We start from the raw sequence: 16,769 nt of genomic DNA, 5'->3' as shown, positions 1-16,769 counted from the left end.
ATGGCTCCAAACCAGAATAGAAAGAGTGGGAGGCCCCCGATGCACAACTGAGCAAGAGGACAAGTACATTAGAGTGTCAACAGTAGTTTGAGAAACAGACTCCTCACAAGTCTCTCAACTGGCAGCTTCATTAAATAGTACCCACAAAACACCAGTCTCAACGTCAACAGCGAATATGCGACTCTGGGATGCTGGCTGAGTTCCTCTGTCCAGTGTCTGTATTCTTTTGCCCATCTTAATATTTTAATTTTATTGGCCAATCTGAGATATGGCTTTTTCTTTGCAACTCTGCCTAGAAGGCCAGCATCCCGGAGTCCCCTCTTCACTGTTGACGTTGAGACTGGTGTTTTCCGTTTAAAATGATAAACTTGGATTAGCTAACACAACATGCCATTGGTACACAGGAGTGATGGTTGCTGATAATGGGCCTCTGTACGCCTATGTAGATATTCCATTAAAAATCAGCCGTTTCCAGTTACAATAGTAATTTATAACATAAAATGTATAAAAAAAATACAGTGTATGTTAATTTAAAAATCAACAAAATGTGGTTTTATTTCAAAAACAAGAACATTTCTAAGTGACCCCCAACCTTTGAAAGGTAGTGTATACGCGCACACACGCGCACACACACACACACACTACCAGTCAAAAAGTTTGGACTCACCTACTCATTCAAATTGTATTAGTCACATACGCCGAATATAACAGGTGTTGCAGTGAAATGCTTAAAAATACTGCTAATAAGAAATAAAAGTAACAAGTCATTTTTCTTTATTTTTACTATTTTCTACATTGTAGAATAATAGTGAAGACATCAACACTATAAATAACACATATGGAATCACGTACCAACCCCAAAAAAGTGTTAAACAAATCAAAATATATTTAACTTTTAATAAGACACAACTGTTAATTGAAATGCATTAATTGAAAAGCTGGTTGAGAATGCCAAGAGTATTTTGATTTGTTTAACACCTTTTTGGTTACTACATGATTCCATGTGTTACTTCATAGTTTTGATGTCTTCACTATTATTCTACAATGTATAAAATAGTAAAAATAAAGAAAAATCCTGGAATGAGTAGGCGTGTCCAAACTTTTGACTGGTTGTGTATATCTGTGTTTTGCCTTATAGGAAGGATTCACTTTTAAAAAAGGTAGACTTCGCGAGATGACGTTACAACGAGCAGCACCGTGCTTCTACACCTGCATTGCTTGCTGTTTGGGGTTTTAGGCTGGGTTTCTGTACAGCACTTTGAGATATCAGCTGATGTACGAAGGGCTATATAAATAAATTTGATTTGATTTGATTTAGATATGAGATGAGCACGATGCAAGACAGCAGAGACGTTTAGCCTCGCGCTTCAACGCTCTTAGATGTGGAAATTGACCTAATATTTTGTTTCTTTGTGCATGCAACATCTTGCTGAGTCTACTACATATTTACTGTAACTTTTTACCACAAAGTTGAACAGAGGGAGACTAAAGAAGACACGAGTAGATATTAAACCACAGCCTTTCTAAAACATTAGCCATCTTGGAACATACCCAGCAGGCCATCACACAGGTAAATCCTCATGCTTATGTCCTCCAAGGGCTGGGCGGGAGGCCCCTTAGCCAGGACAGGCACAAGTTTAGAGTTCGCCTCCTTCACACCAGGCTTCATCTTTTGGGTCTTACCCTGGGCAAACACCATAAAACATATATCATGGGGTAATTTCATCTTGCGAAAGACATTCAAAAATTGGAATCACCCCTCAATCCTGCATTTACAAGTTTGACATCCACAGGCAGACTTCATGTCCTGCAGGGAATGCATTTGCACATCTAGAAAACGCCCCAAAAAACAAAACAATTGCACTAATATTAACTGGTGAATCAAGCAGCCAGGAAGGATTTTCCACTCACAAACACTGAGCTGGTGGCCGGGTTGGTCTCAATCTCGCTGTCGGACAGTGTTCCCCTGGAAAGGTTGAGGTGGGGGGCTTGCCTGCCACCCAAGCCCTCTCCAGCGGTGCTACTCAAGTCACTGTCAGCTCCCAGCGTCTCCCCTGAGCTGTTACTTATCTGGAAGGGTCAGGGGTCAACGTGTCAGGAGACTAGTGAATATCAGGCATACTGAGACAGAGAACTCACACTGAGTAAGGCTAAGGCTAAAAGACACACAGGATGTGTTCGACAGAGGCCAAAAGAGACAAGAGTTAGATCAGTACTCCTCAACCCTGCTCTTGGAGAGCTGCAGTACTACAGGTTTTTTTTGAGGATCACTGAGTTACACTAAGGCTAAGAAACACTGGGGATGAGGTAGATTAGTGTGACACGTACGGTTTTGGCAAGAGCCATTGTGCCAGGCTGAGACAAAGCAAGACAAGAGATGAGTAGGACCAAAGTTAGCAAAGACTAGAAATTAATCAAGCTCAGAATATAGTAAGATTGGGAAGCAACCTGGTTTGCGATGAGTGTTACTGGGGATGTATGGCTTGAGCTTGAGTGTAAACCTTGTAAGACTAGACTAAGGATAAAAATCACACTTTGGGAGTAAGCGGTCCTTGGGATGAGTCACACGGAGGTAAGGTTGAGAGGGGTTTAGGATTGGGGTGAGATTGTTTATCTGTGTTGGCTATGCCCTACCACTGTGCTGGCCTCTGAGTCCTGGCTGGTGCTTCGGGTAAGGACTGGCGGTTCAGTGCTGGTCACAGACTCTGTGTCACTCTTCTGCAAAGCAAGACCGAGAAAGACTGAGAAAGAGAGAGGTGAGCAGACAGAGGCATATAGAAACATTGGAAATTAACTACTTCTCAAGGGCCGTAGTGACTCCTGTTTTTTGTCATCTCCTTAATACTAATTCATGAACCCATGTCATCAAAATCCAAACACTCAGTCTACAACCCTGGTTGCCCAGGTCTATATCAGACTCAGATTAAAAGGCAAGAATGAGAACCAGCAGACATTGTGGCCCCCAAGCGCCAGAGTTGGGAGATAACCGACGTGAAAAATGTCAGATTCCACTTGTTGTTTCTTTAGTTACAAGAGCTGGCTTTGGATAAGAACAGACCTGGGATCCGGAGGTGATGCTGAGGCCACTGTCAGCACTGATCTGGGACTTCTTCTCCTCCATGTCGGTCAGCTCAGGGTGCTGTTTCTTAGCCCCCTCCGCTCCTGCAGGATACATGTTGAGGTCAGCACGGGTGCCATGCGCACTTCCACACTGCCCCCTTACTAAGTGTCACATGATTGGCAACTGGCAGAGAGGTGGGGGGGGGTGGTGACCTAACTGCTATTGAAAGGCTCGCACACGTCGCACTGAATGTGGATTTAGCGTTCGTCTTTCGATCTGACTGACAACACTTTTCACACGATTCTCCATGTGAAATTGGTGCGCACTCGGTTTGCAAATTACGTTCAGAGGTGCAAGGTACTCTCTGCCAGCAAACGCTATTGGTGTGTGTCTGACCTCGAACACCATAACTTTGGGATTGACCGGAAATACTGGCACTAAAATAGGGACACTTCCATTCAGCCGGAGGATCTTGTCTTTCTTTTTTTTTTGTGGAATTCAATGAACAACAGCTATGTTGTTGTTTTTTTAATTCAGGAAGCATAAAAAAAAGATCAATAAAATAAATAAATAAATAAATAAATAAATAAATAACAATAGCTCATGTTCAGTAGGCCAAAACAGAAGTAAATAGCCCAAAACAGAGAGATACTATCTCATTTGTTTTCGGTTGCAAAACATTGGTACGTGTGCCCTAATGAACATGATCCAGTGGTCAGCTTTCAAAGGACCAAGCATGTGACTATTTAGAGGCAAGTGGAGAGTGCAAAATTAGTAGACATATTGATTGATGTAGATCAAACTGTAATTGACAAAGGCAGATACCAATATAAAAAGAGGTCAAAGTTGACATACAGACTCAGGCAGTTAGGCATGCAGACAAACTGAGGGACAGTCAAAATAGGGGACCATTTTCTGCACAAGTTTGCTTTTAGACAAGCATTGAACAACAGCGCTGTTGTTAATCTATCAGTCAGTTGTTGCAGAAACACCTTGTTATGACTCACATAATGCACCTCTAGGAACATTTTACTACAATGAAACAAATGCTGGCCTGCAATCTGTACATTTCGAAGACTCCAGGATATCAAACCTTGACATTGGAAGAAAGTACAGTCAATTATAATAGTTCAATGCAAATGTAACCATGACTTCTGTGATACATTTGGTCATGCAGCCAACAAACCTGCAAGCAATGTTTGTACTCTATTGTGTATTCATTCATGGCTCAGTTATCAGATATATATTTTTTAAGTACTATGTACAATTTACCTTCTGGCCGCGTAGTTATTTTCCAGAAAAGGACATTTGCTAAATGAAATGCCACAACTGTCTCAACCTTGATAGAACCTCAAGAGCCCATGAAAAACAGGGAACGATTGGGTATGTGTCTGACAGACTACGTTTCCAATGACTTCTTCACAACTCAGGAAATAGGAATGGAACAAGTTGTTGGCAAACGTATGACAGAGTATCTCTATGGAGAGTAAGAGACTCACTATGTTCTGACTCCTGATTTGAGATATGCAAGTGTAACTCAGTTATTCCACCGTTATCAAGACTTGATTCACCCAAAATTTACAAAAAAAAAAAACATTACGAACACACCTCAAATCAAGATTATAGACCTAGTCCTAGAATCATTATCCATGTCAACATGATCACTTATATTAACTATTTAAATAATTTGTGACTAATAAACATAAGTTGGGGAAAGGTGGAGAGAAGGGCGTGGAAATGTTAAGAGCTGGCAGTTATGCAATACCCCAGTCTGTTTTGTGTGTGAAAAATATCTTACTCTGTTGTTTTTCCATAGCTTTTTGCTTATCCTTTTCATGGTGCCTGCTCCACAATTCTACCCAAGATGCATTGCAAGCAAGGAGAGAAAGACAGAGAGAGTGTCAGAGAGCTGGTTGAGTAGGCAGGTATGGAGGATGAGCATTAGATAAACCATAACATAAATCAAAATTAGGCATTAAAAAAATTATGTTATTTTAACAATAGAGGATGTTTTGTAATGTCTGAGAGTAGTCACATTTCAGCTTGGCAATATGGAACACTATGACATAATTATATGTATGCAAAGTTTGATCCATTGCCAGTTACTGCTACTGAGGTGTAACATTACAACACACCCAACACTCCTGGACCATGGTCCTGGAGAACCGCACAAGGTGGAATACTGGGGTTCCTTTAAAATGTTCTGTGACCGAGGCGCTAACTTATTGGCTAGCAGTGTGTGGCTCTCCAGAACCAGGGTGACAGAGGCAGCAGGGCTTTGTGAAGGGCATGGGATGGGGGTGGAGTGGCCAGCCAGCTAGCCAGCAGGTTGAATGGGGCTGTTGCAGAAGCAGGGGTGCTAGTCTTAAAAAGACATTCCGTAGAATTGAAGCTGCATCTTCCCAAAGAGAAAAAAGGGTCTGGTGAAGTGAGCTTAGGTTGGGAGATTGAGGGAGTTGGGTGAATCTGTCCCCTGTATACAGACCCAAAGTAACATTTGAGGTAGAAAGGTGGTCGAAAGGAGAAGCAATGCGGCGCTCCTTTTCCACGATGTTCAGTGTTAATTAGCCCTATCCCTAAGCTAAACTCCAACCGTGGCTTGCTAACGGTGAGCATGAAATTTGTCTCTTCCTTGGGCCTGTTTACTGGGGAGTGACGCTCCACCCTCCATGCTAGAGCTGAGAGAGCTGCTACTTGTACAGAGGGCTTTAAGGAAACCTGCAGTAAAGGCAGAGACAGGTCTTCAGACTCCTTAGCACAGTACTGCAGATTTGGAGTTTCGAGAAGACAACGGAAAACGAAGACATGCAGTCAAGGTGCTAGAAGGCAAACAAAGGAGGAATCCACGAGAGGTGGCAGCAAACAGGGGCACTCAACATTCAGAGAAGGGTGGGGAGGGACACAACACATCCAGGCCGTGGGTGGTGGGCTCAATGCAATATTTCACACACGCCTACACCGCTCAAGGCTGTTCCAATCTCGCACACATAGCAACATATTATCCAAGGCCAGATCTGGAATTCAAATGTGGTTATTTGTCAAATTGAATTAGAGTTGCATGATGTGCAAATATGCAACCTGTGTCCAAATATTATGGCAAAACAGCATACTGTATTTACGTTCTAAATATATTTCAGAGTTTTACAGCTTTAAATGCTGACCATTGGGCGCACATCACTGGTGTGGGTCAAAGTGAATGGAATATCATAAGGAGCTCTTTTTCTAAGGAAGGGAACAACATGCCCCTTGTTGCCTGGTTGGAGAGAGGTGGGTCAAGGGGTAGGGCAGGGTTTAGACTGGTGAGCAGGGGGGACAAGGGGTGCTCTCAGAGTGCATGCAAGGGGGGATGGGGTGGGTTACACACCAATGGAGGCAATAAAATTCTCCTCGTTCAGACTCCGGGTGTCAAAGTGGCGGGTGCCTTTGCCCCCGGAGGTGGGGTGCGGCAGTTGGAGACGGGGAACCGGAAGGAGCCCCGGGGGCTTGGTGCCCTCCATGCGGGGAGACGGGCTCCCCTTGCTGCCCGGGCTGCTTGCAGAGTCACTGGGGCTCCGCTTGCGCTTCTCTGGGTCTACTGGGGCCACCAAGAAGGAAAAAGGGAGAAGAATAGGGAAGAAGGGGAAGAGATAGTAACGAGAAAAGAAAAAGTATATAGTTGCAGTGGGAGGTTTGAAGGTTAGAATAGGCAGTTGTTTGTAGGGGTGTGAACGTTTAAACGCTAAAATGAAATTGGGTCCTTAACATTTAGAAAAATCCCAAACCGAAAAAAAACGTGTTTTGCTGTTCCCCCCCCCTACCCACATAATTAAAATAGCAGTGCAGTGATCACAAAACATATTATTTTATAGCCTAACTAGAAAAGTTGTATAATTTAATTTAAATATAACTTTAGTCTACATTGGTGAATTTGCGAGGCATGCAAAACAGATTACCAAGACATATAGATGGGTTAGCTGACACGAAAACGATGCGCATACGTCCGTGAGTTGTGACAAGAAACTGCCATGTGTGGAATTGTAAGTAACTCATTTCAGCTAGTTCTTGTTCTGAGGTATTTTGACTGATTTCATGTCAATGCAAATATGGCAAAAAAAAATGCACTATCTAGCTAATCGTCAACTGCAAAGATGTATTTGAGAGACAACAAGTGCTCATTGTGCAAATGTAATTATGTTTTCAATAAACATTGGATACTATAGTTTAAGTCAACAATCTAAGCCAACCCAGTCTGTTTTGCCCCATAGTTGAACACATTTGTTTTTCTGCCTGCCCCCTCCTCGCTCTCCATCACGCTGGCTCGCCTGTAACTATTTGGACTAATGATTACACACGCCTTTGCTCTTTCTCGTCGCTAGTGATGCGAGTGTGTTCAGTCTTCGGTCTGTTGCGTGTAGAATATCCTAGCTTATTTATTGTTGATAGGCCCTGCTTTTTGAAGTTGCGAGACTTTGTAAGCCAAGAAATACAGCTTTTGATTGCTGATAGCACTAGACCTATCTGCCTGGTGACCGACCTGCCTATACTGTGCCCCTCCCCTCTCTCTCCATCCCTTGCTAGCTATCGATGAAAGATGCGAGTGTTTGTGTTCTCGGAAGTACGGCAACTAATCAGTTACTTCCATTCCAAAAATACTGAATCTTAGGAGTCGAATCTTAACACTAAGAAATGTGACTCGACATGCATGGAGTCGAGGAATCAATTATTTTGTATTCGACTCCACCACTACGCCATCGTCGTTAACAGTTGGAAAAAAGGCAGAGAAAGGCAAGAAACAGCAGCGAAGTCCTGTATTGCAATACTTTAAGAAGTTAGATGAGGAAGGAAATGTAAACTTTGCAAGGTGGGAGGTACAGTAATGGTGGATGAGGTGCAATGCTTAAACAAGGGACGCACTGAGACCCAACCCGTTGCTGGCAGCAGCGAAGCTGCACTGTGAATTTGAGTGGAATTCTATTAAATGTTATCGTTTGTCATATCCCTAGTCGTTTTGGCTTCTGCTCTCATGACCCAAATTTGCTCGGTGAATGCTTAAACAAACTGCAAAAGTCACCTAAAAATGAGGCATGTGTTGGCGGTACTGACTCAGAGAGATTAAACCAGAACTCACTGCTGTAAAAACATATTGCTTACTTTTCAAATGAGTTGCTAGAAGAAATTCTCCAGATTGTACTCCTTTTTCCTATCCAATACTTACGTTGCCTTTAAATAAGTGGAGTATATGAAACGCTGATAAGCACTTTCAAACAAGAATCAAGCATCAGTACCTTTCATTTTTTCAGAGGAAATAGTTAAGTCATAGTTTTGGGAGGGGGGCATGACATGCTGACTGAATGTGTCCTTTGAGAGAAAATGTTGACACTTTCAGTCGAGTATAGGTTTTCTGAACGTTACCTTTGGTTTGGTAGTGGGTGCGTGCTATTTCCAGTAGAACGAAGACGCTGGCCATGCCTCCAAGCCCGGCATTGGTGTACGAGTGTTCCAGACTAGAAACGGTGCACTTCAGTATGTCTAACATGCCCTTGTACACCTTCCTGCTAATCTCCTGAAGAGTAGAACACACACACAGTTTAATTGTAAGGTATTATTTAATTAAAATGTTATTTCTCCCCCTCTCTTGCTCCATTCCTTTCTCCCCACCTGGGTGGGTGGAGCCACTCACCACATCACGGATGACCTCCTGCCTGACATCCTCCTCTGACTGGACGGCCCGGTTCAGCTTGCTCAGCACGAAGACGCGTAGCTGCTCGTTCTCCAGCAGGCGGCGCACCTTCTTCATGTTGAGCCAGCCCACGCCTTGGCCCTCCAACACGCTCTGCACCACCTCCTTCAGGAACTGCTGGTTCTCACTGGGACACACACAGCTCTGGTTCAGTCACTCCGTTCACACTCCCCCTTTTTGTACGTCACCATTGGCTCTTAACTCTTGCAACTACGGGGCACAATTTTTATTTTTAGAAAAATAACGTTCCCAAAGTAAACCGCCTATTTCTCAGGACCAAATGCTAGAATATGCATATAATTGACAGCTTAGGATAGAAAACACTCTAAAGTTTCCAAAACTGTAAAAATATTGTCTGTGAGTATAACAGAACTGATATTGCAGGCGAAACCCTGAGGACAATCCAATCAGGAAGTGACTATTATTTTGAAACCGTTTTGTTCCTATGCACCCCTATTGGCCATTGAAAGGGATATCAACCAGATTCCTTTTTCTACGTATTCCCTAAGGTGTCCACAGCATTTTGACCTAGTTTTGCGCCTTTATGTTGAAGAATGAGCGTAAACGACTACATTGCGTCAGTGGCCAGCTGAGGGCTCTCAGAGAGATTCTTGCGTAAAAGACAGAGGTAGTAATTTTTCCTCTCGCTCCAACTGAAAAGCCAATTGTCCCGGTTGATATATTATCAAATAGATATTTGAAAAACACCTTGAGGATTGATTATAAAAAACGTTTGCCATGTTTCTGTCGATATTATGGACATAATTTGGAATTCTTTTCGGCGTTGTCGTGACCGCGATTTCCGGTGGATTTCTCAACATAACGTGACCAACGGAGATATTTTGGGTATAAAAATTATCTTTACAGAACAAAAGGAACATTTGCTGTCTAACTGGGAGTCTCGTCAGTGAAAACATCCGAAGCTCATCAACGGTAAACGAATCATTTGATTGCATTTCTGATTTTCGTGACCAAGCTTCCTGCTGCTAGCTGGACATAATGCTATGCTAGGCTATCGATAAACTTACACAAACGCTTGTCTTGCTTTGGCTGTACAGCATAATTTCAAAATCTGAGATGACAGGGTGATTAACAAAAGGCTAAGATGTGTTTCACTATATTTCACTTGTGATTTCATGAATATGAATATTTTCTAGTAATATTTTTTAGCCGTTGCGCTATGCTAATTAGTGTAGTTGATGACAATTCTCCCGGATCCGGGATGGGTAGTTCCAAGAGTTAAGTTAGTCAACCCTTCTCCTAAAGGGGATTGATATATTACCTATCCAGGTCTGTAATTTGACATTATATGACAACCAACTTTTGTTTTTGATGGCCAACATTATACCATGAAGACTTTATGCCATGAAGGTGGTAAACTAATTTAAATAAATGTCAGTCAGCATTAGTCAGTCAGCAATGTCCTGGTAGTACAGTCTCATAGTGGTCTGTTACCTGGTATTGTTGGCACGACCCTGGGGAGAGGGGGACTCTCTCTTGACCGTGGGACTGTGCTTAATGACCGACGACTTCTGGTCAACGAGGGCCCTGGGGGGACCGCGGGCGCCTCCTGCAGGAGCCATATAGAACAGTGAGGTATCTAGTAAATACCATAGAAAGCACAAAACCATAACAAATGACAAGTCAGAGACATACAAACAGAAAAACTAGCTGACTTGATACAGGATGAGCTTATACACTTCACTACAAAGCCCCCAAATACAACTACGATGTACTAATTAGATAACCACATCAAAGACTAATAGACAAAGAAGATGGGACACATCCTGCATATATGAAAGGACACACACATTTTCAGGGGCAGGGACACTAGCTAATGACTAGCTGAGCTACAGGTTTCATATTCAGACACTAAAAAATGAGGGACAGATCAAGGAGGAGTCAAAATGGCGCTGTGTTTGGGCATCACACATTAGCAGATGTCAGATTGGAGCGGAATCTGCATGGCAACAAGACCGACAAGTTGTGTCATGCAGAAAAATAACTAAAAATAAAGATGGGTCAACAATCACACACAGGGCTAACGGGAAGATACATATTGTAGCGTTCACACTGTTAGTCACCTTGTACAGTTAGACAGACACACACTCACATGAACGCACAGTGCCATGTTATACAAAGGTATGGTGGATCACTTGCAGAGATTGGGCCTGTGAACAATATTATTATCAAACTGATTATAATATTGTTGCGCCTACATAGCTTACCCACTAGGCAGACCTCAGTTCAACGTCTTGACACTGAACATTAGGCTAAAGGTAATGCCTTGAAAGTGAGGATACAAATAAAAAACACCCACCAAAAATGTATTGGTTCCTTGTCATAAACAGATGACTGTTACCGGTATATCCGATTTTGTCATGGCATTACTTATGCATTATTGTAGGCTTTATGACCGCATGTTACCAAAGACCTCACCTGACAATGATGACATTTCGCCCCACATTTTCCGAAGTATCGTCCATAAGTTGTACAACATGCATCACAGGACTTCAAATAATTCCATTCCATTTGATCACTGTGGTACTGGTACAGATGCTCATTAACCACAAAGCCAACTAAGTGTCCAATGACAACTCCAATCAAAACCGGTGACTATGAGTTCAGGAAGTAAGACAGAACAGCACTCTTGGTGCTGCGAAACTGCACCGCTTAATTCGAATAAACACTGATTAAAACTAACTCACAGCATTGGAAGAATGATGTCATGCCTTACCTACAGGGTGGCAGTTTTGATTGGCTAAGGTCTGCCTTCACTGGCAAGGTGATGGGAGGTCTAGGTGTGTATGTGAGAGACCAAAGAGGTGGCCAAACATGCAAATATAACTTCTTGTTTGGCTTGGAGAATAATGGGAAAGCTGATGTTGACCAACTCGAATCAACATCTTGTCAGGTCCCATACAATACTGTGGAATGCAGACTTAGATTGGCACAAAAAAAATGAATGGCATCATCTTCGCAATTGTTAAAATGGGATGCACATCTTCTAACAAGCTAAGATTGTGAGGGCCCAACCCAAACTAATACAAAGACGTGTAGATGGATGGAGTGACTCTGCAAAGGTTAGTGATTGGGGCAACAGTCACTGTGGATGGTGAAAGACAACAGAACAGACTCGATGATGTATGACGATGAATGATCTCTTGATGGTGCATGTCAGGTGACAGAGGATTGAGGGGGTGAGTGAGGAGGATGCTGGGAGACGTAGTTGACTGGCTAGGAGAAGCATGCAGCCCACACAGTTTTTAAAGGGCGGAACCCACCTTCTCCGCTCCCCGGGCCGGCCTCTGTAATTATCTCCATTAGAGAATTTAGTCCAAATACTGGACACAAAACCCAGAATTAGTGCAGAGAAGTGGAAAGAGGGACAGAGAGGGACACCGGACCGGACCAGTCTGAACATCAACCCACAACACACATGCACCGCAACACACTGACAGAATACACAAAGAAAGCAGGAAAGAGAGAGGGAGACAGACCAAGGAAGGGGGCAGCACATTTATAAAAAAATTAAATAAAAAAAATGCGTGACATAACCTAAAAAGGTTATAGCCATTAAATGTCATGACCAATCAGATTTAGGTTACTTCTGTTAGAATCCCGACATATTTAGGGGTGAGAGAAAGCTTTTGTGCATTTTTAAGGGTCTATGTCCAGAGGAGCGCGAGTTTATGGGCTCTCTGACCATAGAGAACTCAGACGGAGAACACACAAGAATGATGGAGAGCCACTGAACAGGCCAGCAAGCAAGGCAACAGACTGCAAGGAGATCATGTCAGTTTAATTTCAATTCCAGTCCACTTGGGTAATCAATTGTACTTCAATCGATGAAATGAAAAATCCTCATCGAAAGCGATGGGTAATTTGCCACTCAGGAACTGAATTCATCTTCAAATATTGAGTGGACTTGAAATCAGACTTGACCCCAACCCTGCTGGGAAACCAAGAGAAAAACACCAAATTCCAGGGAAAAATGCCACATAAAGGGGATAATATGTATGCAAATTAAGAGATCTGTCGTCTATAAATGTGTGCATCATCGCGCATCAGACTCCCACCAAACAGAGAGGAATAACAAGGAAACAGAGGGAAGGATATGGATATACATGAATGAAAATACAGGTATATCTCCTAGTATGCAACCTGAGTAATATGGACTCCGGTAGGGAGGATCGAATAAGGGTCAAAGTTGGAGCTAGTTGTAGGGCAAAACAAACTACCACACCAGACAATAACATACCCGGACTGTCTGGGCCAGGGCTACTAGTCGGGCTGTCATCTGAACAGTCAATTCAAAACAAATCACCATCAAAGGAAAAAAGAAACAAACGTTGGTTTGCTATGGCAGCTGTCACACACAGTGTGGGGCTATTGAGTTTAACACATGCATTTCTTATTTTCTCTCACAAATGTTCTCATAACAAAATCAGGCAACCATGTGGGATTGGGAACATAGAAAACGGGGTACTTGAGAGAAAATTCTAACTTTTGTCAGGTCCTCAATATCCACCTAATGCCATAAATCAACATGGCAGTCCAGAGGGGGACAAATACACATTTAGAATGAAAGTCTATTCATTCTAAAAAAAAAAAAAATACAAATATTTAATAAAAATAAAGATTTCTACAAACCTTCCTCAATGTCGACCTCTACGTCAAAATTAAAATATTCTATATTTTTGTAAAATAAAAATGAAAGAATTAGAGGGGAAAAGGCAAAAGGAAAGAAGGTAAAAATCTACAATATAAAGTTGCATAAATGCCATACTGTGTAGCCTAAACTGGCTTGCCAGACATTTCAGCATGAGCACTGAATGCTTACTTGATATACTGTCAATACTACTCCTGGCTACTCTACTTAGTGCAAACAAAGCAGCAGCTTCTGAAGAAGAAATTAAAGAAGTTCAACATGTCAGTGAGAGTTACACATTATGGTCATCTCTACTCTCCTTCCTTCTCCACACCATTGAAAGTAGGCCTAAACATTAATAGTAGAAAATCTTACTTTTAAAATAAAATATATGCTGTTAACTCATAACCAAATAATGTTAACTAATCCCATACTTGTATTTGTGGCCAAAGCATAAATTGGAGGAAAAAAAACACTTAGTTTTTCAAAAATGCTTGCCATTTCCTCATAGAATATGACATCATGTTGGCTCATAGGCTGAGCTGGCCAATGACTGGTATATGCTGACACCATTCTGTTGTTGGGGTATGCCCACATAATTCAAACACAGAAAAGCTTCTTTTGAACATACTTAAATAGAAAATTGGAATTAAAAAATATTTCCTCACATTGTAATTAATTATAGGTCATATTTCAAAGAAATCTGGAAACACTGGACAGTTACTTTAAATGATTAAGATGACTTCACATGGGAATAGCTTATGCTCAATGTGTCTTGTCATGATACGGTGTATACAATATTGTAGAAATGTGCACTCTGGTGATATTTGCACTCCAAATATTATTATTTTTAATGCCCATGACAAAACGAAAACATTTATACTTTGTAACCACTGCAAGAGCTGTATGACAATCATTTGAACTTTGAAAGGGCATGGTTTTAGTAGACAGCCTGCCTCTACTGCCTTCAACTGACAAACTTGACCGCAATCTGCTGTAGGGCACAACAATTGTACAGAAAACAGATAAGAGGGGAACACAGCCACAAAGAGTGAAATTGAGAAGGAGATGAGATGGATAAAAGGTCAAAAAAAGGGTGAGTGAAGATAACATGAAAGTTGGACAAAACAGGGAAACGGGCTCCATTTAGTAATGTACCTTTGAGATTGGGGAAGGGCCCAGCCCCAGCGGCCTTCTCCCTCAGCCCCCCCTTATTGGGTACAGACAAGTTGGAGAGGCTGAAGCTGGTGCCGTGGTTCTTGTACAGATTACCTGCAGTGATGGAGAGAGAGTCGCTGATGACCGATGAAGTCTCACAAAGAAACCAACATTTGACCATGTCTCACCATCCTATAGTATACCCATGATGACTTGCAGCTTAACGTCAAGTTCCACTTCAATCCCTACCTAGCAAATATTGTACATTTCTGGTTGTAAACTGTACATTTCTGGTTGTCTTCCTGGTTGAGAAGACCAGCAACCAGTATTACCCGCTGAGTAACCCTTACACATTTCCCCCTTCAGTGTTTTGGAGGACAAAGTGTATCTGTCACCAATCCAGCCCTTTCAGGTCTGTGATAATCATACAATTAAAATAGGCCCTGGTTGAGGAGACTCACTAGCAAAGGACATGAGGCCCCCAAAGCCATCGCTGCTGTTGTTGGAGATGGTGGAATTTGGAGAACTGTTGCGGGAGTCGCCCTCTCCGTCCGACTCTCCGGGCAGCTTTAGGCTGCTGGGCCTCAGGAGGCGTTGGGCTCTGTGGAGCAGAACATGTGTTAGCGGTCCGGAGGGAGTGTCACGTTTTGTTAGCGTAGTTTTTCGACTGCTATACCAGAGGCATTTCAGATGCAGAATTCAGAAGCTGAGAGACTTAATTAGGTGTGTATGTTTAACCTGTTAGAGCTCTAGGGGCGCTATTTCATTTTTGGATAAAAAACGTTCCCGTTTTAAGCGCGATATTTTGTCACGAAAAGATGCTCGACTATGCATATTCTTGACAGTTTTGGAAAGAAAACACTCTGAAGTTTCAGAATCTGCAAAGATTTTGTCTGTAAGTGCCCCAGAACTCATTCTACAGGCGAAACCAAGATGATGCATCACCCAGGAATTAGCAGAATTTCTGAAGCTCTGTTTTCCATTCTCTCCTTATATGGCTGTGATTGCGCAACGAATGAGCCTACACTTTCTGTCGTTCGCCCAAGGTCTTAGCAGCATTGTGACGTATTTGTAGGCATATCATTGGAAGATTGACCATAAGAGACTACATTTTCCAAGTGTCCGCCTGGTGTCCTGCGTCGAATTCGGTGCGCAATTGCCAGCTGCTTCTACTTTACCATTTGATTCAGGGGAGAAAGCATGTGTCCAAGAACGATGTATCAATGAAGAGATATGTGAAAAACACCTTGATGATTGATTCTAAACAACGTTTGCCATGTTTTCAGTCGATATTATGGAGTTAATTTGGAAAAAAGTTTGCGTTTTGAGGACTGAATTTATGGATTTTTTTTGGTAGCCAAATGTGATGTATAAAACGGAGCTATTTCTAATACACAAGGAATCTTTTTGGAAAAACTGAGCATCTGCTATCTAACTGAGAGTATCCTCATTGAAAACATCAGAAGTTCTTCAAAGGTAAATGATTTTTTTGAAGGCTTTTATGTTTTTGTTAATGTTGCGTGCTGGATGCTAACGCTAAATGCTAACGCGAAATGCTAACTCTAGCTAGCTACTTTTACACAAATTATTGTTTTCCTATGGTTGAGAAGCATATTTTGAAAATCTGAGATGACAGTGTTGTTTACAAAAGGCTAAGCTTGAGAGATGGCATATTTATTTCATTTCATTTGCGATTTTCATAAATAGTTAACGTTGTGTTATGCTAATGAGCTTGCTGATAGATTTACACTATCCTGGATACAGGGGTTTTTTTCATAGCTAAACGTGACGCAGAAAATGGAGCGATTTGTCCTAAACAAATAATCTTTCAGGAAAAACTGAACATTTGCTATCTGAGAGTCTCCTCATTGAAAACATCTGAAGTTCTTCAAAGGTAAATGATTTTTTTGAATGCTTTTCTGTTTTTTTGTGTAAATGTTGCCAGCTGAATGCTAATGCTAAATGCTACGTTAGCCATCAATACTGTTACACAAATGCTTGTTTTGCAATGGTTGAGAAGCATATTTTGAAAATCTGAGATGACAGTGTTGTTAACAAAAGGCTAAGCTTGAGAGCTAGCATATTTATTTCATTTCATTTGCGATTTTCATGAATAGTTAACGTTGCGTTATGGTAATGAGCTTGAGTCTGTATTCACGAACCCGGATCCGGGATGGGGA

The 16,769-nt window shown here is 42.0% G+C and overlaps 1 protein-coding gene across 32 annotated transcripts in view; it reads right to left on the bottom strand.

Moving 5' to 3' along the window:
• LOC110526181 (MAP kinase-activating death domain protein) overlaps nucleotides 1–16,769 on the bottom strand; it is an 83,835-nt gene that overhangs the window by 21,098 nt on the left and 45,968 nt on the right. For 11 of the 32 annotated variants that reach the window (XR_005052168.1, XM_036980467.1, XM_021606866.2 and 8 more), the window contains 12 exons: nucleotides 15,051–15,190; nucleotides 14,590–14,703; nucleotides 12,065–12,124; nucleotides 10,236–10,350; nucleotides 8,721–8,907; nucleotides 8,453–8,603; nucleotides 6,426–6,635; nucleotides 4,860–4,916; nucleotides 3,059–3,162; nucleotides 2,635–2,718; nucleotides 1,912–2,070; nucleotides 1,552–1,684 (listed from right to left, as the gene is read on the bottom strand). Coding sequence is in view for 31 of the 32 variants with exons in the window: in XM_036980467.1 (XP_036836362.1) it covers nucleotides 1,552–1,684; nucleotides 1,912–2,070; nucleotides 2,635–2,718; nucleotides 3,059–3,162; nucleotides 4,860–4,916; nucleotides 6,426–6,635; nucleotides 8,453–8,603; nucleotides 8,721–8,907; nucleotides 10,236–10,350; nucleotides 12,065–12,124; nucleotides 14,590–14,703; nucleotides 15,051–15,190 (1,514 nt within the window). In the remaining variant the exon portion in view is untranslated. The remainder of the gene's footprint in view (nucleotides 1–1,551; nucleotides 1,685–1,911; nucleotides 2,071–2,634; nucleotides 2,719–3,058; nucleotides 3,163–4,859; nucleotides 4,917–6,425; nucleotides 6,636–8,452; nucleotides 8,604–8,720; nucleotides 8,908–10,235; nucleotides 10,351–12,064; nucleotides 12,125–14,589; nucleotides 14,704–15,050; nucleotides 15,191–16,769) is intronic. The other 21 variants (XM_036980476.1, XM_036980481.1, XM_036980479.1 and 18 more) reach the window with 8 other exon arrangements.

The sequence above is a fragment of the Oncorhynchus mykiss genome, chromosome 6, assembly GCF_013265735.2.
Source record: "Oncorhynchus mykiss isolate Arlee chromosome 6, USDA_OmykA_1.1, whole genome shotgun sequence".
Taxonomy (NCBI): Eukaryota; Metazoa; Chordata; class Actinopteri; order Salmoniformes; family Salmonidae; genus Oncorhynchus; species Oncorhynchus mykiss.
Note: the sequence above shows the minus strand (reverse complement) of the source record. Positions and strands in the feature narration are given on the sequence as shown.